Source organism: Monodon monoceros, unplaced genomic scaffold, assembly GCF_005190385.1.
Source record: "Monodon monoceros isolate NGI ecotype Baffin Bay Population unplaced genomic scaffold, NGI_Narwhal_1 Super_Scaffold_14, whole genome shotgun sequence".
NCBI lineage: Eukaryota > Metazoa > Chordata > Mammalia > Artiodactyla > Monodontidae > Monodon > Monodon monoceros.
In genome coordinates this window covers 61,812,375-61,839,959 of record NW_021703770.1, presented here as the reverse complement: position 1 = coordinate 61,839,959, position 27,585 = coordinate 61,812,375, and the positions used below count along the sequence as shown (strand labels likewise).

The window sequence follows — 27,585 nt, the reverse complement described above, 5'->3', positions numbered from 1 at the left end:
TGATTCCAAGCAATTCCAAGAAATGCAAGAATGTACACAATTGTTAGATCATGTGGTATAGAAGATGAATGTTATAAAAATTCAGAAGGGAAATCAATGTGTCAGACACAAAATTACTCTGTTAAAATTTTTTTTAAGTTTCTCAACATTTACTCTCAATTTCAGCCCATATTCTGTCACAGACCAGTAACTGCTGGTGGGCAGCAGTGGCCGGGGACCACACTTTGAGTAGCACTGATCTGGAACTTGAGAAGTGGAATTTGAGCTGTGTAGAATCGAGATTCTGTCTTTAGACTCATCTGAGGTTGCCATGCCGAGGGAACTAGGAAGTAAATACAGAGTAGATCTCTCATTCTAGTCCTGTATTAGAACATGTGTTAAGGCCTTGGGCTTTCTTGCCTGCATAATTCCCCAAGGGCAATTTTTCAGTCCCCTTTCAACCTTTTCTTAGCAAATAGAGGTCCCTGGTCCTGCCTAACAGGGTCACTAACTTTGCAACTAGGATTCCTCAACTCCAAACTCTGTCCTCAAAGTTTCCAAGTTCATAAACGCTCAGATTCTGGCCTCTGTATCAATACTTTCCCATCCATTGTGATCAGAACGCAAACAGCATTCTAAGAATTCATGTTGAATATAACGCAGTAAGAACACAGACCATCCAGTGTGCTATTTTCAAAGATACTTAACGTTATATCCAATTAAGATATTAAAGCAATCAGAAAAAGGTTTTATTTTTAGAAGACTGCTCAGGGCAGACTTCCAGCCATCTCAAGGATTCAGTATTTAATCACAAACCCAGTGCCTAACACAGGTTAGGTACTCAAAACATTTCCTAACTAAATAAATTGAATGAGATAGGTGTTTTAAAAACAGAGCCATCTGTCGACAGGGACATAGCTATGATAATATCTGGCCCTTTTTGTACTTGGCTGCATACAAGGACTTTACTAACCCAGCCCTGCCATTATCTTTCTTGAATTTCTTTCTGCAACCTCTGCATTCAAGTCCCCTGAACCCCTTAGTTTCCTGGACCTCTCATGCTCTCTCCAGAGGAGGGCAGGCAGCAGACTATAAGGGGCAATTCTTGAGTTGTGGCTTCAGACTGACCTGGGTTTTTATCCTGTCTTTCCCACTTACTAGCTCTAAGATCCTGGGGAAATTAGTTTGCTTTTCTGAACAGACTTTCTCATCTGAAAGGGAAGTAATAATAACTTTGGGGGGGGGGTCGTCAAAATTAATAAGACAATGTATAAGACCTAATAAAATGCCTGCCCCCAAAGCAACAATAAATTCATGGTAGCTAGTTTTGTTTTTTACGTAGATCTGCACTCAGGGCTCCCACCTCCACCCAGAGCCATTGACTTAAAATTATATGCAAACATTAAAGATACACTCAGAGTACCCCAAAGGGAGAAAATAACAGAAGAAGGGAAAGAATTACAGTGAATAGACAAAAAGATAAAAAAAATGTTTAGGGACATTTCTAAGCAGAGCAAATCGGTCTCCAGTAACATCGAAGTTAACACATGATATAATGGTGGTGCTAAAGAGGACGTTGAGAAAAGCTAAGTAAGGCAAGGAAGTGTGCATTATATGTTGGAAAAAGATGCATCAGCAAGAGCTAAAATTGAAAAGCCAGGGCTCCTGACTCCCTTTCATGAACCATTACTCAGAGACTATTCATGAAGGGAGGACAGTTAAGTACATTGACTAAAACCTCCACCCTGGACTCAATTTCTTGTCCAGCTCCCACTGACTCTGAGACTTTGGGCAAGGTGTTCAAGTCGCTGACCATCAATATGCTCATCTGCAAAATGGGCACACTCTTAGTGACTACATGTGGTTGTTATAAGGCTTCAATGAAAATGTTGGTAAAGCTCTTAGAATAATGCTTGATACATAGCACCCAATCAATATGAGCATTATTCACTCATTCCTTCCTTCGCTCTTCCAGCATATATTTCCCAAAAAACCTATCATTGCCACTAGGCACCATAGAAACTAACATTGTATCAAATAACTGTCTTTGTTCAAGGTAGAAGTCTGTTACAAACAGAGCTACTCAATAAAATTCATTTTCAAAGAGACTCCCGACTATACATTTCTATACTGACAACTTTTATCATTTGTAGAATACTGAGCCATTAAAAGGAATAAAACTACTTGAACATTGATTAAATTCAAAGGACTGAATAATAGGTAACACACATTATGTAGGAAGGACTGCTTAGAGCGCCACATACATAGACTCATTTATTCCTCACAACAACCCTATCAAGTAGGTACTGCAACTATTTCCATTTTATGGATTTAAAAAACCCCCCGAGGCCCAGGGAAGTTAAGTAACTTCCCCAAGGTCACACAGTTACTAGGTGGCAGACTGGGATTTAAAACCAGGGGAGTGTGGCTTCAGGGTCTGCACTCAATTGTTCTACTTTGCTACCAACTGGGTTGATGTCTACTAGAAAACTTTTAGAAAACAGCATAAAGCACTTGTAACCTTAAAGCTCCTGCTTCCTTGCCTTCTCCTTGCCCCTGAGCTGTCCTCCTTGCCTTCTCCTTCCAGACGTTCCCTTATTGCCATGCTCTTCTCATGGAAATCTATACAGAACACAGATTGTACATGGGATGTTCATAGATATATTTTAATAATCTAGTTTTCTGAGAACTTTTTACAAAATCTTTACTCTGAATTATTTCAGAACTGCAAAGCAAACAGTAGAGGCCAAAAATTTCACTATTGATCAAGAACTTAAAATTCCTGTGTCATTCCCCTACTGCTGACAAGGGAACGCTCCCTTTTGCATGATTTGAAAATTCTACCAGGCTAGGCTCATCTAGATCTTAGCACTTCCACCTTCAAAGAGTATTTACTTATAAAAATAACAAGTGTTCTATCATTTAATTAATATTGATTAACTGCTTAGAAAATAGTGTTAAACATTATTCTCACACAGCTCAAGTTATGAGGTTATTAAATTATAATGAAACACAGAGAGAACACAAGTAGTCTAAGAAACTCTTTAGAAAGTAATTACTTGACACTAGCTTCTAATTAATGAAATTCTCTGTTCTAAAATGAAAATTTCTTATCAATGTATGCCTATTACCAATCCATGTTTAATGAATTTGAGATGCCGATACTTTGAGCGAGTGTTTGCAATCATGAAGAAATAACTCCTTATGTTCAAGATGAGAAATGGGAAGAATTCAAATGCAGCCCTTGGAGATAGGGATAAGTAACCTATCATCCAAAGTTGGAGTTCTCATTCTAAATCCTAAACTTACTTATTTAGCAAGACAATTAAAGGCTAGCAAGTGAGAGAGTGGCTACATCTCCAGCACACCCAGGGGAAGGAACTATTACCGAGTGAAAAGATTCACTAAGAGTGGGACAGTGGAAACACAGGGCTAGAGTCCTGGGCAGTGGAGAAGGACAAAGCAGAAACACAAATATAATAAGGAAGCGGCAGAAAATATTTTTTTAAAGGCACAGAAAAGAAAATGAAAGCTACGATTAAAGTACACAGGAAAGTTCCGACGTAGCCGCATCCCCCTTTTCCTTCACTCTGCTATGAAGAAACCAGCCATCCCAAACCTAAAGAATGTGGATTAAACTGATGTTCCCAACTCCTCTGTGTTAGTTTCCTGTTGCTGTGATAACAAATCACCACAGGCGGCATGGCTTAAGACAACACAAATGTATCATCTTAGAGTTCTGGAGGTCAGAAGTAAAAAATGCGTTGGCAGGACTGCATTCCTTCTGGAGGCTCTGGGGGGCAAAGCTTCTGCAATCCACCTGCATTCCTTAGCTCATGGTCTCTTCCTCCATCTTTGAGGCACATCACTCCAACCTCTGCTCCAATCATCAAATCTCCCTCTCTTACTCTGACCCTCCTGCCTCTCTCTTTCCCTTATAAGGACCCTTGTAATTACACTGGACCCACTCGGATCATCCAGGATAATCTCCCCATCCCAAGAGCCTAAACTTATTCACATCAGCAGAATCCCTTCTGCCATGTGAAGGTAACACATTCATAGGTTCTGGGAATGAGGACAAGGATATCTTTGGGGATTATTATCCTGCCTGCCAACCCCTCCTAGGTGACATTTAGCTATTTTTCATCTTCCCATTGGGGAAATTCTTATTTTAACTACAAGGGGACTATTACTCTATAACAATACCAAGTGAAATGAAAGATTTAATAAACGATTCTTACCAGTTTCCAATGAAACGAGGGTCATCCTGATTAAGGTGAATGGGACTTCTGGGATCAACGTAAAAACCAATAAGAAGTCCACCTAATAAATATCCCACTGCAGGACCAAGTGCTCCCATGACATACATGATGGCTGAGAAGACAGAAGGGGAAATGTGAAATATAACATTGTGTCATTTGTTTCAGTAGTTGTCTAATTTCAGTCATACCATGCATATGTCACAGTTAAATCCAGTTAACAACTTCCAAAAACAGAGAACTTTAGAGATCCTGTCTATGTTGACATTTGGGTTTCAAACCATGTCCTTTATTTAACTGTTCCCTGTTGTCCTCTTAGAACATCAGAACTTCTTTGGTTACTTCTGAATGTACAGACCTGGGCTAGTTATTAAGGCAGTCACTGGATAACCAAGAGAGGCTAACAGGTAGTCTCAAGATAAGAAAAGAGAAAGAAGTAGATGTCCCTCATCCCAGCTAGAAGATTCTAACGGGCTGAGGGAACTCGAGGCCAGTTTTGCCATGAAGCTGGATTCAGCACCCTCAAAGCACTAATATTTTCAAATCACCACTTGAGAATCAAAGAAGACCTCACAATGTGTTTGGTTTATTGTTAAATGAGGAATATTACTTAAAGGTTAATAAATCTCCTTAAATGGCATGAGTGAGACAGTCCAAATGGAAAGCACTAACGCACAGCTGAATTTGAAAAAATTTTAAAGCACATGTCCAAAGGGAGAGGGCTGTTTACTGTCAGTAGATCAGAAAGGTTGTCATTCTGTCCAAAAAAATGTGGCCATCAAAATGGGCTTATAGGAAAAATGACAACAACAGATGCACTGTCATTTGTTTATATTGCTTTCACTGCTGTGATTGAAATTTATTAAATAAATTTTAATTTAATTAATTAAATTATTAATTGTTATTTATTTTTCAAATAAATAACATATCGCCAATTTGTAAATTTTGAGGTAGAATAGGAAATTCCTTGAAAGTCATAGAAAAATCTAGTTGCACTCCAAACACATGTTTCCCCCTGTTGAAACTCAGTTATTTGGGGACAAATCAATAAACACTTTTAAGATACCCCTGTGTGAAAGGCATGATAAACTCAGGTGATACATGCTTCTCATTTCTGTTGCTTTCGTGCATTTTAAGCAAAGAATAAATAAGTGATTTGTCATATCCTTTAAATAGTACCTATTTACCAGAAAGCAAATTTGGACTAGTCAGAATCCCTTCGGCTGACTTTATCAGCTGCACCTAAACAAACACTGAATAACCTTATACTTCCTGTGACTTCTAACTACAGACAGTAACTTAACACCTGCTCGCACTTTCCTCACCATTTCAAAAGAGAAAAGCACAGTGTTTCTTTATCTTACAGAACCATATGATTGTAACAAGACATTAGGTTCTTCAACTTCTCCATCTGTGTTTGGAAATGAAGAACCGAGGCATAGCAGCAAGTAATTGGCATTCTTTTGGACGCATGCTTTTAATAAAATAAAATTTGAATTTTGATAAATATCTTGTTAACCTCTCTGTTTACAGCCTAAAACAGAACTCAAGAATAGAGAGTATTTTTTCAGTTTCAGGTATTCCCGTAAGCACGTGAAGATAAAATAGATGTTTACACCTCCAGGCAAACCAGCGCCACTTACAACCCAAAACTGTAATGAGGCCAGAATGTGACACAAGTCATCTCCCCAAAATTGTTCTTCTGGCGTGAAAGAGACTGTCTTACAAACACAGACAGAGGAAAAGGTATTTCCGCCATACTCTTTATGCCTGGGGCACTTGCATGCAGCAGCTTGAAGTGCCAAGAAGCCGTGTGCAGGATGTGTGCTGGCAGGACCACTCAATCAGCCGGTGAATGGAAAACCAATGATATAACGTGCACCAAGAAACCTTAACTGCTTTATGAACTATAGATCAAGCTTTTTAAAATTCACCTATAGAATCAGAAAAATTCATTTTTATTATATAGCAAACAATGTTAGGTCCAATGGAATCACTCTCCTTAACAGAAATACATATATGTACATCTACATATGTACATCTATATAACTATACTACAGGTTATACTATATAATATAGTACAATAACTATGCTGAATACGTAAATATATGTTTATATATTTATAAATATATATCATACATATATGTATATATAACTTACTACTATAGTCCCATTTAGTAAATAAATCACTCTAGCCACTGAGTTAACATTTGTTAATTCATTAACTAATGGCACTTATTCAGAGTTTTTTAGAGGAGCAAATTGTTAAAGCAAACCACTAACTCCTTCAGTCAAAAATTCCCAATCAGGACTTGAGGACACGGGGAGGGGGAAGGGTAAGCTGGGACGAAGTGAGAGAGTGGCATGGACATATATACACTACCAAATGTAAAACGGATGGCTAGTGGGAAGCAGTCGCATAGCACAGGGAGATCAGCTCGGTGCTTTGTGACCACCTAGAGGGGTGGGATAGGGTGCTTTGTGACCACCTAGAGGGGTGGGATAGGGTGGCCATTCACTTTATAACAAAGTGAATCAGCTGTACATATGCATATATCCCCATATCTTCTTTTGAGATTAAATATGCCCTACTCTTTACTTATACTTATCTCTTCGAATATTTATATTCGAATATTTATATTTTGTCTTTTGAAGTAGCTCTTCAACCTGGACAGCAGGAACTATATCATATATAATATTAGGTAGTAGTTAAAACACAGACTCCAACCTCCTGGGTTCAAATCCCTGCTTCAATTCTTCCTCATTATGTGATGTTAGCAAGTTGCTCAACCTCTCTGAGCCTCAGTTGCCTCATCTCTAAAATTGAGATGGTAAAAGTACTTCCCCGTAGGGTTGTTACAGGCATTAAATGGGTTCATTCTTGTAAAGCGTGTGGACTGTTGGCACGTGGTGAGGGCTACAGAAGACTAAGCTGGTTTTGTTGTTATTATTATTTCATACTATCTGATGCACACAGTTTAGTGTTTGGGCATGGGAGGCATTCAGTAAATATTTATAGGTTGGTTACACATCTGTGTTAACCATGTCTTTCATTTTGTTTATGCTTATGCTTTGACATCTGAGGATTTGCAAAGCCTGGAGGGACAGCCCCTCCCAAGGTTTAGCCAACCCCTAGAGATGGTGAGCAACTCAAAGTGAGAGTTCACTTTTCAAATGCAAACCAACCAAGATGGAGCCCACACCTCAAACACCTCTTTTGTTTAGCTCCACACTCCAGGCCACCATCCACCTGCCCTATTCATCCCAGAGCCGGTACCAGACAACCAGGGACAGACAGCACCTACACCCCAGGGCCCTCTGAAGTTATTCAGAAGAGCCAATCCTACACCTGATTACCCTGCCTCACTCATTCCTTCCTGGGGAAACTACAATAAAGGCTCTCGCTCACAGTTCCTCCCTCTCTACCTCCAACTGATCCTGTCACTGTGTGCCCCCCTTCTTGGCAACTGCGAGAAGCAAACTATCTTTTCAATGGTAATCATCTCCTAATCTACTGGCCTCACGAAACCTCAAATTTCCCCTTAATACACTGTATTTTAGAACAGTATCATGGCCAGAGAATGACTATGTCCCGTAATCCCTACCCTGTGCCTCTGGCTTCTCCTTTGTCTGGACCTGCTTCCCCCCTTTCTCACCAAGACATACAGTTTCCCCATTACTTGCTCATTAGTAACAGACTTAGATACAGAACCATCTGAAGTCGTCCCACTCTTCCTCTCTTCTCTTGCCGTCACTCCACTTCTCATCTACCAGCTCTGTCTTCACTTGACCCCTAGCCTGTCTCCTGTAGTTTAGATATTATTTCTCTCCTGACTATGCCTTGGTTTCCTCTTGCCCAGTTGTATGTTGATGTCTTCCAGTAGCATCCCCTGTGGCTTGATTTGTCCCCAGAGTCTCTGCTTTCTATGTGCTGGCTGCATGGTCACTCCCTATTCCTTTTCTCCAGAACACGGTATTTATTGCTTGACCTATAGCTCTATGGTCCTCATGTGCTACACTCCCCATCCTTCAAAGCCCGGCTCCTTCATGAGGCCCCCTCTGACCTCTGGAGGCCACAAGAATGTCTCTCCTTGAATGTCACATCAAGTATTATCTGCGCTGCCTACTGGAACAGGTGTGTTTTACTGCTGCACATCACCTCTTTATCTTTCCAAGTAGCTTGGACGCTCCTTGAGGGAGACAGCATGAACTACACATTTCTAAATCTCCTCGAAGACCTCAAACACAAAAATACTCACACAGGAAGCACTGATGTCAGTACAGTACAGGGAACATGACCGTGGAGTCAAACTGTCTCAGGTTAGACTCCCACTCCCCTGCTTCTGTGCAAGGTATAAATAACAGCAAGTTATTTACCCTCTCTTTTCTCAAAAAATGGACATTAAGTACGAATATGCACATAAAGTGCATAGCATATAACGAACACTGAAGAAATATTAAGTTGTGTTTTTGTGTGCTGAAAGATTACCTATTCATTCTCTAATAAATATTATTAAATATTAATTTTGTATAGATCAAACATACATTATTTAACAGAAGGCATCCTTAACAGGTTTATAGGACCTTAAAAAATGACCTCTTCTAGAATCACTATTTTTGATAATGGGCCAGGCAGATGAAAGTGGGGAGAGAGAATATCTAGACCTTTCTTTCCTCACAGAAGTGCAGCAAAGAGCATCTTTCTGAAGCTAAGCATATGCCTGTATCCGTTCTTCTTCAATAACGTTTAGGGGTTTTTTTAATGATACAAAATATAACATGGATTCCCTGAATCCATGAGACAACTTTCAAGAGCACAAAAAATAATTATTTTTAAAAAATCATCCACAATTCCTACCATCCAGATAATAACGGTAATAAATATGTTGTACTATTCATATACTGTATCAACTTTTTAAGTTACTGGAATTATACAGTACTTGTTTAACTGTTTTTAATATGTTTAATATTATAGTACTTGTCTATAATATGTTTTTCACATAATATCTTGGACATTTCCTGTGTCGATACATATTTTTCTAGAACATTTGTCAAGGCTAAATGGTGCGTCACCATGTGGCTATGATACGTCAATACTTCACTTAATAATCCTTTCCTGATGCCAGCTTTAAGCTGTCACAAACGTCTGACTGAGGTTATTCCTCTGAAGATTGTATGACTAATTTGGAGCTTTGTTACTGCGTGTGTTGCACAGAACCAGACCTTCATGGCCCGAGGATTATAACTCCTGCCCCAAACCAAGCTGAGTCACGTACTTTTGTAGAGTTAAGAAGCCACACTTGGGGACTTCCCTGGTGGAGCAGTGGTTAAGAATCCGCCTGCCAATGCAGGGGACACGGGTTCGAGCCCTGGTCCGGGAAGATCCCACATGCCGCAGAGCAGCTAAGCCTATGCGCCACAACTACTGAGCCTGTGCTCTAGAGCCCGTGCTCTGCAACAAGAGAAGCCACCGCAATGAGAAGCCCGTGCACCGCAACCAAGAGTAGCCCCTGCTCGCCACAGCTAGAAAAAGCCTGACTGCAGCAACGAAGACCCAACGCAGCCAAAAAATAAAATAAAATATTTCTTAAAAAAAAAAAAAAAAAAAAGCCACACTTGATGGGAAAGGGCCCCCATCAATGGGGGGAACTAGCGCTTCACCTTGGCCTTGGACATCACAGCAGGCTCGTCAGAGACCACTCTTGGGGAAGACTGACCCAGCTACAACTTAAGGACTGTCCCCTCGCCTGCTTCCAGCCCATGTTTCCTTCACTTATCTTTTCACAAGCTTTGTTACCTTCAGACCCTTCTTTTTAATCTCCTTCTTAAATTACTCTTTACCCTATTCCGTGACCACTTATGCTTTCTACGTTAAAGCCCATTAACTTCTATTTTTAATCCCATTTACCTTCACATTTTTAATGTTTCTACTGTAGACTTAACCTTTATATAATCTTCAAAATTTTTTATTGAAATTGTCAACCTATTGAATCAAAAAGTTGAAATGGATAATATTTTTTAACATCTTTATTGGAGTATAATTGCTTTACAAGGGTGTGTTAGTTTCTGCTTTATAACAAAGTGAATCAGCTATACATATACATATATTCCCATATACCCTCCCTCTTGCGTCTCCCTCACACCCTCCCTATCCCACCCCTCTAGGTGGTCACAAAGCACAGAGCTGATCTCCCTGTGCTATGCGGCTGCTTCCCACTAGCTATCTATTTTACATTTGGTAGTGTATATATGTCCATGCCACTCTCTCACTTCGTCCCAGCTTACCCTTCCCCCTCCCCGTGTCCTCAAGTCCATTCTCTACATCTGTGTATTTATTCCTGTCCTGCCCCTAGGTTCTTCAGAACCATTTTTGTTTTGTTTGTTTTGCATTTTATCTTTTTAAAAACACCTTTCATCTGGGTTTTATTTTTTAATTAACTTTCAAGTTTTTCTTTTAAATCATTGATTACCTACTAGTTCTCATACCTTAAGTAAGTTTACTTACTTTTTTAGCCTTATTTTTATTAGGCTAATTTTTTTATTTTTAAAAATTTGTTTGATTTCAAACCTTAAATCTTGTTAAACTCCTGAATTTGAACTTGTGTTTTTGTATTTGGCGGTTTCTCTTTCTTTTCTTTATCCTTCTGACAAGATCTTCTTTGAACAGTCTTTGTTTATTAGCTTAGTCTTCTCTTACATTTTGCTTATTTTGTGATCAGTTTTAGCAGTAGCTTGTTAGAAGCTGGGCTGGGCCTCGTATCACATCCGGACCCATCTCCCCACTGTCTCTGTGGTCCTGTCCCCGCTGCCCTGCATGGCTCCCCCCGCCAGTTAGGGATGGCAGCCTGAGCGACTCAGGGTTAATTCTGCCCTGGGCTCAAGGCTCGCTTTGCACACGGCTTATTTGATTAGCTGGACCCTATGATTGTTGTCTCGAATTATCCAGTAATGAGAACATTCAAGTTCTAAATCCAAGGTCTGCGATGAACAAGCACTAACAGTAAGACAAGTCAGGCCCGCAGAGTGAAACAAACGAGCCAGAGGGCACCTCGTTCAGTTCCGCCTGCCCTGGGGAGGGTCCTACGGGTTGATCAACCTTCCCGGTGGCTCCCTGAGAGAAGAAGCACGATGCACCCTGCGATGTCAGCCTGCACGGGTTCCACCCCTGCAGTCGGACGCCTCCGTGTCTCCATTTCTGGCAGAGTTGAAAGGCCCTCCTTCCTCATCACAAAAGCCCAACTTGGCTACAAAATTATCTCGAATAAGATTGTTCCGTGAGATCAGCTGCGACCCAGGCAGCAGCTCTCTGAAGTCTGCGGAATCTGTGTTGGGTGACTCAACCTGCCCCTTGTCGGAGAGCGGGCAATTTTCTCTGTCCTTCTAGGTTCTTCTGGCTGGTCTAAGAATTCAACTGACATGAATCAGATTAACAGGGGAAAAATCACACAGAAGTTTAATAACATGTGTACATGGGAGAGACTCAGGAAAACTCAACTCACCAAAATGGCCAAAGCCATTATACCAAGGCCAAAGCCTTAAACACCAAGTTCAGCTAAAGACAAAAGAGGATGTTGGGGGTGGTGGTTCGGGACCTCAAAGGGGAGTAAGGCAATTTCACATGGAGATGGAAAAGCAAAGAATTGGTAAATGAATGCTTGCTGGGCCAGGCAGTCTCCGGGACACAGAGAGGAATTGTAACAAACACACTTTGCTAGGTTCCCCGCTGTCCACACACCTAGTTCCTCCATAGTTATCTACAGTGATAGCTCCCTTCCCGGAACAGGTCCTCTATCTAGACTTTTATGCACTTAGGGGGAAGGTCAAATGTTCTTCCCGAGTCTTTTGGGCCTTGATTATTTTCAGCTTGAAATAATCCCATGCCAAAGAGCTATCTGGGGTGGTAAGTTTTCCTCACCTACACCCTAAATCCCAAGAAATGACTCCAGAACCTCTCACAGTGGTCAGTCAGGCAGCCATGAGCCTCACTGGACCGGGGAAACTGAGGGGCCCAATCAAAACCAGCAAAGATCCCAGTACCACAGAGGGCTTCGCAGTCACCTCCTTCCTGGCCTCATACCCCAAATGGTTGAGCAGCGCTCCACATCGCGGGGTCACAGGTCTCTCACTCAGCCATGCTCTCTGTGATACCAGGCCCTGGGACAAGGAGGGGGCATTGCAAAGGTGAATAAGAGGGGTGTGTGGTCCCCCAGAAAGAAACATGTAAAACCAACTATGATTCAAGGCTCAGTGATTAAATACAACCAACACCAACGACGCGCTGTGGACCACAGGGGAAGAATGATGCATTGTAACAGTTGAGGAGAGAGGACAGAGAGAGCTTCATGGAAAAGAGGGCTCCTGGCCTAAGCCTGCAAGGATACGAGAAAGGACACCAGCGGCTGAGGGGTTCGCGTGGCACAGGTGTGGCGATTTGGAAGCGCCCAACGTGTTCAGGGAACTGCAGGTGATCTTACACCTGGGGCGGGGGGAGGTAGAGAAGAGGGACCACCGCCGCCGCCATCCCCAGCCCATCCGGGGGCCTCGGTACCCAGCTGTGTGCAGGCTGCCAGCCCCTCTGCTCTGAGACAGTGAGGGTGGACAGCAGCATCTCACTGGCTTCCCCTACCATTCAGCATCCTTAAGAAGTGATTTTTCTGCTGTTGAGGAACAAGTTACTTCCACTGTGCAGTGGAGGGCAGGCCTTCTAGGAAGGGAAACCAGGGCCCTGGTCCTGGACCTCCTGAGCACTTGTTTCTGTCTTCCCCTCCCCTCCCCTCCCTCTCTCCCTCCGACACCAGTCATTGCAACTCAGGCGGGACGGAGTCCAGGGTACCATGTCATGGCCGGAGGCCTCTCATGCCACCTCATCCCTGCTGGCCCCAGCTCTTGGAAGTGTAAACAATTCTCCTTCTCACGCATTCTCATTTATGGGCAGAATTCAGTGAAAGAACCACTACCCTCAACTGGGGCAGGAAGGGGGCACGTCTTTTCTTTCCACCTGTTCAGTTTCCAGGCTCCCTTCTTTCAAGAAAAGCCATTCCGCTTTCCTCTGGGACCATCCGTCTCCTCACCGCACAGTCCTGACGGCCTGTCAGACATGGAGCCCTGTCCTTGGTGGTTCATCGGTGGACAGGGGACGAACCCAGACCAATCGATCAGATGCTCTTCTTCTCCTTGTAATATTTTCCCCCGGATCCCCATGAGGCTCACTCCCCTACTTCTTCCTGATCTCTGCTCAAATATCACCCCTTAGAGTAGCCAACGCTCACCCCATATCTAACAGGACACCCCGTTCCCCACCCTCGGCACGTCTGATCGCCTTACCCTGCTGGAGATCTCACTGTGGCACACATCACCACACAACGTGACGTTTGGGGGCGGGGGGAGCTGCTTAGTGTCCGTCTCTCCCACTGGAATGTCAGTTCCACGGGAACAAGGACTTTTTTCAGGGATGCCTTATCAATCCCTACACACTGCTGACCATCGGCACTAATAAATGTCATCGAACAGAGACGCCAGGCAGGCATGGCCTTCCACCCTTGAGTGAAGTAACAGCAGCCGTCCAAGTGGATTCATCCTTGCAACACTGCACTCCATCCACGGCTTGCTCTCCCTGGATCCCTGGCGCTGCCCTGTCCTGTGTGCCATCTCTATCCCCCTTTCCCATGAAGTGCTGGGTTTGACAGACATGGTTCCCAGGCTTTACAGTCACAGAGCACTGACCCTCACCCCACCCCACTCCAGGCCTGACCCTTACCTCTGCCAGGCCCTCCATGGGCCACCACCCTCCCCTGCTGGGCTTCCCAAATCCTCAGAGCCTCTTTGTAACTGGCCTGGATTTGCCATACCCTCATTTGAACTTGACCTTTAATGGACCAGCCCCTGCATCCGTGTTGCTCTCCACCACCCACTACTCATCCCTCTCTATCCACCACTTCCCAATGTCCCCTCTGGGGCAGGACCTACTTTCTCAGTGACCCACGTGGCTGTGCACGCTGCTAGGAACTGATGCTGACAGGGGTTTAGGTTCCAAGTAAAATTCAGGCTCAGTCTCAGGACCTGGGCTCACACCCAGGATGCTCCCACAGAGAAACGTTTTGCATACCTGCCTAAGGTCCTCAAATGACCACCAAAGCCATCTGGGACATAGTGATAGGAGGTCGCCTTCTTGAATATATTTGGTAGCACAGCTACTATACACAACAAGAGGACATGAAAAGCAAGCCACACTTCACTGCAACACAGCAGCAGTGACACCAACTGACACCCAACTTGCACAGCTTCTTGAAAATTAGCCAAGGTACTTCCTAGCACCAGAGCGCCAGGTTGAAGGAAAACATTCCCTCACTCATGCCTTCCACTCACAAGCACAGGCAGATAAGAGACCTCTGATCTCGGTTATTTTGAGCAGCAACTTTTCTTTCTTTTAAGTGATTCAGTTATTTTGACACAGGCCTGACGGCAAAAGAAGAGCTGCCACAGCAGTCAGGGAAGAGTCTATCGCTTTGCCAAAACATTCAGAGAGCATCTTAGGTCACAAATGAGAAGATGAGGGTGATGCCTTTAAGTAGATTCCGAGTGTATTTTGCTCTCCACCAGAGCAAACAGTAGTTGGTTGACACTCACCATCTTTCTTTAGAAATACTTTCAAAGTCATTTGTAGTCTAAAAGGAAACACACAAGTACATATGGAAACAGCCAGTTGCACTTAATTCATACCTGGGGCATGGTGGGGGGAGGGTAATGTGCTGTGGCTTTAAAACATCAAATTGGCCACCTGTGACTGACCACTGTCTATAAATTTAATCTAGTCCTCAGGAAGGACCACAGGATAGCTACCGTGAAAGCATGAAAAAACATTAAGTCAAAAATGTTTTAATTGTAATTTGGGGGCAAAAAGAAAGTTTTATTAGAAATAGACTCACAGACATAGAAAGTAAACTTATGGTTACCAAAGGGGAGAGGGGGAGGGATAAATTAGGAGTTTGGGATTAAAATACACACACTACTATATGTAAAACAGATAACCAACAAGGACCTACTATATAGCACAGGGAACTATATTCAATATCTTGTAATAACTATAATGAAAAAGAGTGTAAAAAAAAAAATATATATATATATATATTTATTTATTTATATATAGATGTATAACTGGGACTTCCCTGGTGGCACAGTGGTTAAGAATCCACCTGCCAATGCAGGGCACATGGGTTCGAGCCCTGGTCCGGGAAGATCCCACATGCTGCAGAGAAACTAAGCCTACACGCCACAACTACTGAGCCTGCACTCTAGAGCCCACGAGGCACAACTACTGAGCCCACATGCCACAACTACTGAAGCCTGAGCACCTGGAGCCCGTGCTCTGCAACAAGAGAAGCCACCGCAATGAGAAGTCCGTGCACTGCAATGAAACGTAGCCCCCGCTCGCCACAACTAGAGAAAGCCCATGCGCAGCAACAAAGATCCAATGCAGCCAAAAATTAATTAATTAATAATAATAAATTAATAACTTTAAAAAAAGATACTGTAATCAAGACAACGTAGTATTGGCTTAAAGATAGACAAACAGATCAATGGAATAGAAAAGGAAGTCCAGAAACAGACCCACACATATATATGGACAACAGGCCTTTGACAAAGAAGTAAAGATAATTCCATTGAAACAGGATATTCTTTTCAACAAATGGTGCTGAAACCATTAGATATCCATATAAAAAAGGAACTGAAAATAGATCACTGACCTAAATGTAAAACCTAAAACTATAAAACTTCTATAAAACTATAAAACTTGTAAAACAGTTGGGGAAAATATTTTTCAACAGTTTACCAAAGAATATCTGTGGATGGCAAATAAAAACATGCAAGATGTTCAGTATCATTAGTCATTAAGGAAGTGCAAATTAAAACCACAATGAGGGGAAAGGGGGGAAGTAAATTAGGAGTTTGGGATTAACATATACGCACTACTATATATAAAATAGATAACCAACAAGGACCTACTGTATAGCACAGGGAACTCTACTCAATATTTTGTAATAACCTATAAGGGAAATGAATCTGAAAAAATATATATATATATTTATATATCTGAATCACTCTGCTGTACACCTGAAACACAACATTGTAAATCAACTACACTTCAATTTTAAAAAAACCACAATGAGATACGATACCACTAAACTCCTATTCAAATGGTTAAAATTAAAAAGATAATTCTACCAAGTACTGGTGAGGATGTCAAGCAATTAGAACTCTCATGCACTGCACAGGTGAAACATAAAATGTTACAGACACTTTGGAAAACAGTTTGGTAGTGTCTTAAGGAGTTAGACATATAACTACCCTATGATTCAAGCATTTCACTCCTAGGTATTTTCACAAGAGATATGAAAACATGTGTCCATACGAAGGGTTACATACAAATATTCAGAGCAGCTCTATCTGTAGGAGCGAAGAACCAGAAACAACAAAAACGTCCATCAAGAGGTGAGCGGATAAGCTAATTGTAGTATATTCATACAATGGAATACTATTTAGCAGTACAAAGAAATGAATTATTGATACACACTAAAACATGGATAAATCTCAAATAATTACGCTCAGTGAAAGAAGGTAGACATAAAAAAGTCCATACTGTATAATTCAACTTATAAAATTCTAGAAAATGCAAACTAATCTAAAGTAATAAAAAAACCAGTCTGTGGTGATGGGGCGGGAGGGGGCCAAGCAGGAGGGAGGGATTACAGAGAAACTCAAGGAAGCTTTTGGCAATGTTGCACAGTCCTGCAGTCTTGATTGTGGTGATGGTTTCACGGGTACATGTATATATCAAAGCTTGTCAAATTATATATTTTAATCATGTGCAGCTTATTTCAGCTTCACCTCAGGGGAAAAAAAGACATTTTTCTAAAAGCGGGTTCTGGTGATGGTTGCACAATTCTATAAATTTACTAAAAATCATTGGATTATATTCTTCAACTGGGTAAACTTTATGGTAAGTAAGTTATGAGTCAGGAAGTCATTTAAAAAACGACTAGAAGGAAACACACCATGTCCTGAAAGTTGTTCGCTGAGGGTATTGAAATCACAATGGGATGTTTCTTGTTTTCTTTATAACGTTCCATATTTTTCAGGTTTTTCTAATTGAACACAAATGTTAATAAGCAAAAAAATTTTTCAAACATACCTTCTGGAATTAGTACTTTTATCTCTTTCAGCTACTAATAATCAGCTAACAAATGTATCATCTTTGTGTAAATTTATAATAAATATATTTTTTAAAACTTGAAGGAAGCCTATACGGGATAATGGACTTTTTTGTTGTTCTTATATCTACGGCACCTCCTACAGGGGCACCTGACACATAGTGAGCACTGAGCGCATACCTGATGGATGACAACACAGTATCTGTAAAGCACTTCTCCATTCTTTTTATGATCGATCTGCCCAATACTTCATGATGACTTCTCCCAGGCTAAATTATTATAATAATTAGGGATGGGCAAACTACCGGCCAAATCCGGTAAATGAAGTTTTATTGGAACCCAGCCATATGCATTCATTTATACATTGTGCGTAACTACTTTCAACCAAGCAACAGAATTGAGTAGTTGCTATAAAGACCGTATGGCCCTCAGAGTAAAATATTTACTATTCAGCCCTTTATAGAAAAAGTTTGCCTGGGAAAGTGGGAGGTACAAACTATCGGGTATAAGATAGGCTACAAGGATGTATTTTACAACACGGGGGATATAGCCAATATTTTGTAATAACTGTAAATGGAGTGTAACCTTTAAAAAATGTTTAAAAAATAAAATTTTTTTTAAAATTCTTAAAATTAAAAAAAAAGGTTTGGCAACCCTTGTAATAAATAATGACAGTCATTTATTGCACATTTACCATCAACTAAATGTTTGCACACATTATTTTCTTTCTTAATTTTCACCTCTAAGGGAGTTATAATCATCTAAGCTATGGATATAAATCACAGAGGTATGGGTGAGATGTTGTTTAAATGCATATCTGGAAAAGCCACTTTTCTATAAATGTGCTATTTTTAATCAGTTATCTATGTAGAGTATAAACGTAAAAGTAAGGAATATTTGTATAAAAAAGAAATTCATTTGTAAAGTCCATCTTTCCAAAGTTGGCAGTTTCTCAAATATTTAATTTCTAAGACTATAAACCCCACATACTATTTTAGTTGAACTATAATTCACTGTGAAGTAGAATAACTACCTTCCAGAAACTACACTAGGCACTTTACATCTTCTGTGCCACTCAACACTAACAACTTCGTGGAGGAAAAATATATATTTTTGTTCTCAATTTACAGATGAGAAAGCTGAGTCCCTGAGCAGTTAAGATCAGCAATTAGTAAGTAAGAGAGGCAAAATCAGAACCTGGCTCTATCTGAAACCAAAGCCTATCTTCTCTCCATTTGTGGACACATGTCTCCAAAATACAAAAAAGCAAGAGTTTAATTATAAGAAGTATATAGGGGAATTCCCTGGCAATCCAGTGGTTAGGACTCCATGCTTTCACTGCCAAGGGCGCAGGTTCAATCCCTGGTTAGGGAACTAGGATCCCGTAAGCCATATGGTGTGGCCAAAAAAAAAAGAGAGAGAATTGTATAGGTCTCTACTGCCAAGGAAATTAAACATATTAGAGCTGAAAATCCCAAAATATTTTTGGAACTGTTAGTAGCAGGAGTTTTAGAAGCACTCTAAATAAAAAGAAGCTCGCTATTTAGATTTCCGTCTCGTTTCATCCCTAATTGGCTGCCATAAGGATGGCAGAGAAACCTACATTATCTGAAAAATACATTCCAAATATGTTGTATGACATTTACTTCAATATTATGGTGAAGACTCAGAAGAGCACACCAACTGTTAACAGCAGATTAAATTTACCTCCTGGGAAGGATGTCACTGCCAAGAAACACCTTCCAGGTAAACAGCCATAGGTATGACACAACTCCTGTTTGCTTTCCAGGCACTCAAAGAAGCATGATTCTCCCAGGAAAGATCCAAGTCTAGAGCAACGCTTAGACATTAAGAGAATAATCTCATGTGCAAATGTCCCTGCAGTCACTGGCATCATCGCGGCCATCCACTGGATTTTATAGACATTTGAGTGATATAAACTTTCCAGGACAGCTTTAATGTTACCCTCCCACCACCCCATCAATCCACAGAAATTAATTCTAGGTGCTTCCAGTAGGGCTCACTATAAAACTTACTCTTGTATTTAGAGAAGCGTTCATACTCAAAGTCGACAGTCACTGACGGGAGAACTATTACCAAAAGATAACACTGGGCACTTATTATATGTAAGATACTGTGCTAAACGCCTTTATATGTATTTTCTCACTTCAACTTCACAGCAGCCTTATGAAGCATATACTGTTGTCCTAATTTAAGGCATTCTCCTTTGTAATCACCTCATTGATGAAGGGATAGAATAAATTCAACCCACTTAAAAACAGATAATCCCTGACTCTTTGTTATCTAACAATAATGAAGATAATTTATCAATACAAGCACTTTTACTATGTTACTATACTCGCCACCACAGATTTGTCCTCATCTCTTCCCTACTAATGTGGCCAGACTCCCACAGAGACACCTGAAGCGTGAAATCAGAAGAGCCTTAAGTCATTTCAATCCATGGCATCTAGCACTACGACACATCAACCTCTTCTTATGAAGAGTAACTTTATTCTTCTTATGAAGAATAAACCTCTTCTTATGAAGAGTAACTTTATTCTTTCTAACTTCCGATACATTTCTGATCAATCGAAATTCCGACCTATACATGCCCTAAATTGACATACCTTTTTTCCCCCATTGGAAGTTGCGACGGTTAATTTTATGTGTCAACTTGACTGGGTAAGGGATGCCCAGACAACTGGTAAAACTATTTCTGGGTGCATCTGTGAGGGTGTTTTTAGAAGATTAGCATTTGCGTCAATAGACTGAGTAAAGAGATCCACCCTCACCAAAGTGTGTGGGCACCATCCGTTCCTATGAGGGCCCGGATAGGACAAAAAGGTGGAGGCAGGGCAAACTCTCTCTCTTCTTGAGCTGGGATGCCCACCTTCCCTTGTCCTCAGACATCGGAGCTCTCAATTCTCATGCCTTCAGACTCCGGAACTCACACCAGCAGCCCCTCAATGCTCAGGCTTTTGGACTTGAACTGAAGGTCACCCCCAGCTTTCCTAGTTCTCCAGTTTGCAGATGGCAGACTGTGGGACTTCTCAGCCTCTAGAGCCACATGAGCCAATTCCTACAGAAATCTCCTCGTATAAATATATAACTCCTATTCTGTTTCTCTGGAGAAGCCTAACATAGATTTGCTTCAAATAGCTAACTTTTTCTTTATGTCATATGATTATCATAATTAAGCGGTACCCAGCCACTGACCTGAAAGAAGCTATTAGCTTCACAGGCAGACCTAGTCATCCGCGTCTGCATCTGCTTTCGCACGAGTGTAATTAATCAAAGTTGTCTTTGTTAGCTAATAACGTGAACTCAGGTCCAGGATCCCTCGGCGCAAACCCTCGAGGCTGGATGTGCCTTGGAATGTAGACTTTTTCACATTTTACAGAAGTAAAGGGTGAGTGATGCTGTATATTATGCAGCTCTTAAGGCAGCTTTGCTTCTTTTAGTGAATTTCTGTATGATCATCCCATAATTCTGAAATTTGTGTTTATTCTATCACTAGTAGGAAAAACACAGTTTAAAAAAAATAAAAGGCAGGGCTTCCCTGGTGGCGCAGTGGTTGAGAGTCCGCCTGCCGATGCAGGGGACACGGGTTCGTGCCCCGGTCCGGGAAGATCCCACATGCCGCGGAGCGGCTGGGCCCGTGAGCCATGACCGCTGAGCCTGCGCGTCCGGAGCCTGTGCTCCGCAACGGGAGAGGCCCCAACAGTGAGAGGCCCGCGTACCGCAAAAAAATAAATAAATAAATAAAATAAAAATAAAAATAAAAGGCAGTGAAAAAGCTCAACGTGTTCATATTGAATTGGAGAGTAATTTGCTGAGTCCAAAACTAGCATACAGACACGAGGGCAAATCTCATTACCTGTCGTAGGTCATGGTCACAATAAGCAGCTTAGATCCAGTCTTCCTCGCTGTCTACTCCACATTTACCCTAGGAATTTGGATTAGTCCTCATCCAAACCCTGCCAGCTCAGCTTGAAAAATACTGGCCTACATTATATCTTTTGGGATTTTTTATAAACGTGATACTCAAAAGAGTCACAAACATTGTAATGTATGAGACTACAGTGAGGGTGGTAGTAATCCCTTATACCTCCCATGACCAGTTCACGCTAACAACCCTGGTATAAAATGATTACACGTGTAATTACCATTTTTAATGTGCATTTCGTTCAAACAATGAATTAGACACTATAACAATATAATGTATGACCATCTTATTCCTTAAATAAGATGCTTTCCTACTGTGCATCTTAATTACAGAACAAGGGAAGCATTCCAACTAAAATCATAGTGTTAGTATGATCTAAAATTATCTCCCCACAAATATGAAAGTTTTTGCTGTAGCAAATATCTTAGCTTGGATTCCCCCAGAAGCAGAGCCTAAGACAAGGATTTGAGTCCGAGTAGTTTAGCATGATTCTGGAATACATAGATACTGAGTTTAGGGAAACCACACACAGTGCTGACTCATCTAAATACCATCTGACTCTGAAAAACCCTCAAACGTATATATTAATTTGTACACACATAATAATCGATTTTATTTCTCTGTGTGTGTGTGTTCCAGCCCCCAAGAAACACGTTTTGTTTTCAAGCAGTAGAAACTGGCTGTGCCTCTCAGCCAATAACTGGGGTGAAGATGTCTGCACAGTTCTTGGCTTCCTTTTTGGCCATTTATTTGTGAACAACTTTGACCCCTGTTGTCCAAAAAAAAATATACAAGTAATAGTGCTGGACACGTGAGCCAAACAAACCGAGGAGGGGAATAAGCCTGGAGGCAAAAGAGCAAGTACCTGTAAGTTTGATGTTCGCTGAGAGTCATCAAGGACATGGTTAAGGACACAGAGGGTGAAGGTCAGAGGCAGGTGGCATCGGTGAAGGAAGCCCTCTGATATTCTGAGGGCATCATAAACAGAACTGCAGCCCAGGAAGATGCATCCACAACTGAGAGAGGTGAACTGGGAAGAGTAAGGCCAGAGGCAGTCACGACTCCAGGGGACTTGAAGGGAACTGAAAGCCATTGCCAAGACTGCCATTACGTGACATACATTCCTTTCAAATGTTACTCACATCTTTCCAAAAAAAAAAGGAAAAAGAGCAAAAGGTTGGGATTTCCCGGTTGCACTGGCATTAGATGGTCCAGAGCTGGGGCTTCCTATTCTTGCCCCGTGTGCAGTCTCCACACTCCAGAGGTTCTGTGATCACAGCCGCTTGCTCTCTGATTCCTTGCTTGCTAGGAAGAGCCAGCCTTGGGTGTTCTGGGGTAAGTTTCAAGGAAGCACAAACTGGAGGCAAGGACCTGCATATAGCCAGCCAGCATTATCACTCTGCAGGAAGGGAAATGTAAGATCTCTGCAAAACCCGGATGGCAGAAATCACCATAAAACAGGCAGGTGCTGTAAATCCAATACATGGATGTACTGAGTCAGGAGATATATTAGTCCGCTTAGGCTGCTGTTGCAAAATACCAGACTGGGTGGCTTAAACAACAGACATTTTCTCATAGTTATGGAGACTAGAAGTCCAAGATCAAGGTGCTGGCGAAGTTGGTTTCTGGTGAGACCTCTCTCCCTGGCTTGCAGACGGCCACTCTCTCACTGTGTCTTCACATGGCCTTTCCACCATGCATGTGTGGGGAGAGACAGCTCTGGTGTCGCTTCCTCTTCTTATAAGGACACCAGTCTTACTGAATTAGGGCTCCAGCCATCGACCTCATTAACCTTAATTATTCCTGTAAAGTCCCCATCTCCAAATAGTCACTGGGGACTAGGACTTCAACATAAATTTGGGGGGGGGGGTACACATTTCAGTCCATAACAGGAAGTGAGAGCCTTTTTAAAAAAATCATTATATATTTTTTTTAATAAATTTATTTATTTATTTTGGCTGCCTTGGGTCTTCATTGCTACGCGCGGGCTTTCCCTAGTTGAGGCGAGCAGGGGCTACTCTTCCTTGCAGTGCACGGGCTTCTCCTTGCTTTGTTGTGGAGCATGGGCTCTAGGTCCACAGGCTTCAGTAGTTGTGGCGCACGGGCTTCAGTAGTTGTGGCTCACAGGCTCAGTAGTTGTGGTGCACAGGCTCAGTTGCTCCGCGGCATGTGGGATTCTCCCAGACCAGGGCTCGAACCCATGTACCCTGCATTGGCAAGTGGATTCTTAACCACTGCACCACCAGGGAAGTCCCCATTATATTTTTAAATTACAGTCATTAAAAATTGCGCTGTTTGTTCACTAGAAGAAAATTATTAAAGTCATGACAAAGATTCAATACATTAAAAAATACCTGCGATGTAATTTTCCCCTCCTTCCTAGTCTGCACTGCTGCTCTGCGGCCTCTCATTGGGCACACGTTCAGTGTTCACTACATGCCAGGTACTTGGCCTCATGGAAGATGACGGAAACAATAACCTCCCCCAAAAAAGCAAACAACCCAATCAAAAAATGGGCAGAAGATCTAAACAGATATTTCTCCAAAGAAGACATACTGATGGCCAAAAAGCATATGAAAAGATACTCAACATCACTAATTATCAGAGAAATGCAAATCAAAACTACAACGAGGTATCACCTCACACCAGTCAGAATGGCCATCATCAAAAAGTCTACAAACAATAAATACTGGAGAGGGTGTGGAATGTACTGTCGGTGGCAATGTAAATTGGTACAACCACTGTGGAGAACAGTATGGAGGTTCCTTAAAAAACTAAAAACAGAACTACCGTGTGATCCAACAATCCCACTCCTGGGCATATACCCTGAGAAAACCATAATTTGAAAAGATACATGCACCCCAATGCTCACTGCAGCACTATTTACAATAGCCAAGACATGGAAACAACCCAAATGTCCATTGACAGAGGAATGGATAAAGAAGATGTGGTACATATATACAATGGAATATTACTTAGCCATAAAAAAGAAAAAAATAATGTCATTTGCAGCAACATGGATGGACCTAGAGATCGTCATACTGAGTGAAGTCAGACAGAGAAAGACAAATATCACATGATATCACTCATATGTAGAATCTAATTTTTAAAAATGATACAAATGAACTTATTTACAAAACAGAAACAGACTCACAGACATAGAAAACAAACTTATGATTACCAAAGGGGAAATGTGGGGGGGGGAGGGATAAATCAGGAGCTTGGGATGAACATATACACACTACTATATATAAAATAGATAATCAACAAGGACCTACTGTAGAGCACAGGGAACTCTACTCAATGCTCTGTGGTGACCTAAATGGAAAGGAAATCCAAGGAAGAGGGGATATATGTATATGTGTGGCTGATTCACTTTGCTGTACAGCAGAAACTAACACAACATTGTAAAGCAACTATACTCCAGTAAAAAAAGACAAACGCATAAAAAATTATAAATCTCTGTTAAAGGGTATATAATAAATAAATATGTAACTTGATATATCAGTGAAATAACGTTGGGGGCAGAGCTAAAAAATATCAATTTAATGGCTTTCTCTAATAAGTGAATTAGAGAAGGCTCACTTTGGGAAATAGTCAAGCAAATATTGATCTGACCATCAAAAGAAGCTCAGACTATCAGGATAAAAAGCATTATAAATAGTAAAGTAAAAAATAAAGTGAAATTCTGTCTTTTCTTTTTTTTAAAAAAAAAAAGGAAGCCTTTTTGTTCTTACATCTATTTTTATCAAATATTAAAAATATATGAATTCTTCAATCAATATCCCATAGATCACCCATCCTCTGCAGGACACTGGTGCTAAAAAATGTAAACACCCTCAGAAACACTACAATTTATCTAGAGAAAGGAGGGAAGCACATGAAATGTTAAAAGGCATACACACTAATACCTTTTCACACTAATACCTTTTCAATACAAGAAAAGCACAAGCCAGTGATTAACCACCAAATGAACAGAGCTACTGCAGTTTACAAAAGCAAAAACGTGAACATTTTGGACAGGGATATATTTAAGCAAGATATTCAAGAATGAGTAAAATTTGGACATCAAGGGGGCAGGAGAGCAAAGGCATTCATGTACAAAAATATGGTAGGAAAAGTCCATAAATAAGGTTAACGAGTGGAATATTTGGGAGAGCAGAGAAAAAGCAAATGTGGAGAGCCTTCAATATCAAGCTAGGAAATTGGATTTTATCCTCAGTGATGGGGAATCTGAGGAGCCCCTGAAAGTTCCAGCAAAGGATGATACAATCAAAGTGGTATATTAAGAACATTAGTCTAGCGTGGATGGACCTAGAGAGTGTCATACAGAGTGAAGTAAGTCAGAAAGAGAAAAACAAATATCGTATATTAACACATATAGGCAGAATCCAGAAAAATGGCATAGATGACCTTAATTGCCTAGCAGAAATAGTGACACAGACGTAGAGAACAAATTATGGATATCAAGGGGGAAGGGGCGGTGGTGGAAGGAATTGGGAGTTTGGGATTGACATGTATATACTATTGATACTATATATAAAATAGACAACTGATAGGAACATACTGTAGAGCGCAGGGAACTCTATTTAATGTACTGTGGTGTCCTAAATGGAGGGAATATATGTATATGTGATTCATTTTGCTGGGCAGTAGAAGTTAACACAACATTGTAAAGCAACTATACTCCAGTAAAAATTAATTTAAAAAAAAAAAGAACATTAGTCTAGTGTCACTATATAGGGATTGAAAGAAACCTGTAGACAAGAAAACCCAATAGTCCAGGCATGAAGTGGTAAGGATTTGAACAAAGCTGGGCAATGGACAGTAGTGTGAGAGGGATTTAGGAGAAAGAGAATATATAAGACTTGGAAAGTTATAAGAAACAAAGAGATTCACTGGTTTCCACAACATATGGCCAAGAGATGGAAAGAATCATTAACAAAATTTAAAAATCAAGGTGGAAAGCTGCTTTCAGAGCAGATAAAACCCAACAGAAATATTGAACAGATCACCAGATGGTGAGGCAAAAACAGCAATCATAGGATTTAGTGTGGATACTGGCATATATTCTTTTGGAAAATAATCACGGTAAATATGCTATTTTTAAATAGCTTCTTTTTCTGATTATAAGGCAACTCAAGTTCAGAACAAACACACTTGATACCCAAAAAAAGAACCCCCAAAATAAAAATCAATCAGAATCCTGCTACCCAGAGATGACTACTCTAACACTGTGTCTATCGTTTCAGTATTTTTTTAATGTCAATAATGATAACAAGAGGGAAAGAGAAGAGGCGGAGAGGGGAAAAAAGTGGCTAAGATTTATTGACTGTCAAAGCACTAGCCAAACTCTTGACATACATTAAAGAACTTATTCTTCACAACAGCCCTATAAGAAACTATTATTATCCCTTTATGCAGATGGAGAAACTGGAGCCCGGAGCATTTAAGAAAACGGCTCAAAGTAACACAGAGTCGGGCTCCGAACCTAGGTAACCCAGCCCGACCAGGGATCTTAACTACCACGTATACTGCCTCTTGCACGATGTGCTTATATAACGTACATCAGTTTGAACACATGATAACAGAACCTATGCTCGTTCATTCATTCTTTAACCAAGTGTGTAAACTTTGCTATTCATAGGAACAGCAGAATTCCTTAGGCAAACTCCATTGGGGGTGAGGGGGGGCTGCCAACTGACATCTTCTCTTAAAATAATTCTGTTCCCAATAGCTGGTCTTCCTTCAGTGTCTTAAGATTTCCCCAGTTCACTGAATCCAATAGTCAGGATAGGCTATGTGATGTTGCTGTAACAAGCATCCCCAAACATCTTAGGGTTTATAACCACAAAGGTTTATTCCTTGCACACAATTCATGATCTAACGAGGTCATCAGGGAGATCTGCTCCATGACTTCTTATTCTAGAACCCAAGTTGACGGCACCATAATGTTGCCACTCTGGTGACAGAGGAAAAGAAGGCTCTGCAGGGTCTTGCTTGGCACTTAAATGTTATGGCCTGGAAGTAGCACCTGTCACTACACACAACTCATTGGCCAGAATTTGTCACATGACCTCAACATACCACAGGGGTCCAAGAAGTACTCTCTGCCCATGGGCCCAGAATGGGGAAGGACACCTCTGACTTCACATTACCACACGTAATTCACATCCCAAGTCCCTGGAGC

The 27,585-nt window shown here is 41.2% G+C and overlaps 1 protein-coding gene across 3 annotated transcripts in view; it reads right to left on the bottom strand.

Moving 5' to 3' along the window:
• The window catches only part of SLCO5A1 (solute carrier organic anion transporter family member 5A1), a 118,519-nt gene that overhangs the window by 69,881 nt on the left and 21,053 nt on the right, over positions 1–27,585 (bottom strand). For all 3 annotated transcript variants that reach the window (XM_029222829.1, XM_029222827.1, XM_029222828.1), the window contains exon 2: positions 4,221–4,353. In XM_029222829.1, the coding sequence (XP_029078662.1) occupies positions 4,221–4,353 (133 nt within the window). The remainder of the gene's footprint in view (positions 1–4,220; positions 4,354–27,585) is intronic.